At 57.6% G+C, this 1,295-nt stretch overlaps 1 protein-coding gene across 1 annotated transcript; it reads left to right on the top strand.

Moving 5' to 3' along the window:
- Positions 1 to 110: 110 nt before the first annotated feature.
- Positions 111 to 1,252, top strand: LOC104269717 (U5 small nuclear ribonucleoprotein 200 kDa helicase-like; the record flags this gene model as incomplete). Its single annotated transcript, XM_009865192.1, has 5 exons — positions 111 to 219; positions 339 to 528; positions 650 to 814; positions 909 to 1,030; positions 1,109 to 1,252. Coding segments are annotated over 5 exons (730 nt in total), but the record flags the coding sequence as incomplete, so codon positions are not given.
- Positions 1,253 to 1,295: the final 43 nt, after the last annotated feature.

The raw sequence follows: 1,295 nt of genomic DNA, 5'->3' as shown, positions 1-1,295 counted from the left end.
TTCCAACCCCGGACATTCTGTGATTCTGTGAGTCTGTGATCCGCGCAGAGGCCGGGGAGCGCTGTCACCTTGCCACGGAGCTTTGCTTTAACTCTCTCTCCGTGTGCCAGGTACGTGGATTACCCCATCTACGACGTGCTGCAGATGGTCGGCCACGCCAACCGCCCGCTGCAGGACGACGAGGGCCGCTGCGTCATCATGTGCCAGGGCTCCAAGAAGGTGGGTGAGGAGCGAGACGGCCACCTGAGGCCCTGAATTGCTTCTCCCTTCCTCAGAGCCCTGCAGGTGCTCCAGGATTTTGGAGGTGCTGGGATTTATGTCCTCCTCCTCTCTTGTAGGATTTCTTCAAGAAGTTCCTCTACGAGCCCCTGCCGGTGGAGTCCCACTTGGACCACTGCATGCACGATCACTTTAATGCCGAGATTGTCACCAAGACCATCGAAAACAAGCAGGACGCGGTGGACTACCTCACCTGGACGTTCCTCTATCGCAGGATGACACAGAATCCAAACTACTACAACCTGCAAGGTGAGCAGAGGGCTCTGTACAGGGTTGGAGGATATTAGAGACTGTTTTCCTGTCAGGGGAGGGGGAAAAAAAAGCAGATTTTCTCCATCCCGGGGAGTTTCTGACACCGCTGTGCCCGCAGGCGTGTCACACAGGCACCTCTCGGATCACCTCTCCGAGCTGGTGGAACAGACTCTCAGTGACTTGGAGCAATCCAAGTGCATCAGCATCGAGGACGAGATGGATGTGGCTCCTCTCAACCTGGGCATGATCGCTGCCTACTACTACATCAACTACACCACCATCGGTGAGGGCTCCCCGAGGGACCGTGCCGCGGGTGACGGAGAGACAGGTGCCGCGTTGTCTGGTTTTTCCCTGACCCCTCTCTCCGCCTTCCCCAGAGCTCTTCAGCATGTCCCTCAACGCCAAGACCAAGGTGCGAGGGCTCATCGAGATCATCTCCAACGCTGCCGAGTACGAGAACATCCCCATCAGGCACCACGAGGACAACCTGCTGCGACAGGTGAGGGGTGGAGGGGACAGAAAGAAGCTGTTTTTTCAGCGTTAAAACCACTGATGGATTTACCGTTTCTCCCCGTAGCTGGCCCAAAAAGTTCCCCACAAGCTGACCAACCCCAAATTCAACGATCCCCACGTCAAGACCAACCTCCTGCTGCAGGCTCACTTGTCGCGCATGCAGCTGAGCGCCGAGCTGCAGTCGGACACCGAGGAAATCCTCAGCAAGGTACGACGGGCTGGAGCGGGGAGAAGCTGCCTGCGTCCCCGCG

The sequence above is a fragment of the Apaloderma vittatum genome, unplaced genomic scaffold, assembly GCF_000703405.1.
Source record: "Apaloderma vittatum isolate BGI_N311 unplaced genomic scaffold, ASM70340v1 Scaffold43492, whole genome shotgun sequence".
NCBI lineage: Eukaryota > Metazoa > Chordata > Aves > Trogoniformes > Trogonidae > Apaloderma > Apaloderma vittatum.
Note: the sequence above shows the minus strand (reverse complement) of the source record. Positions and strands in the feature narration are given on the sequence as shown.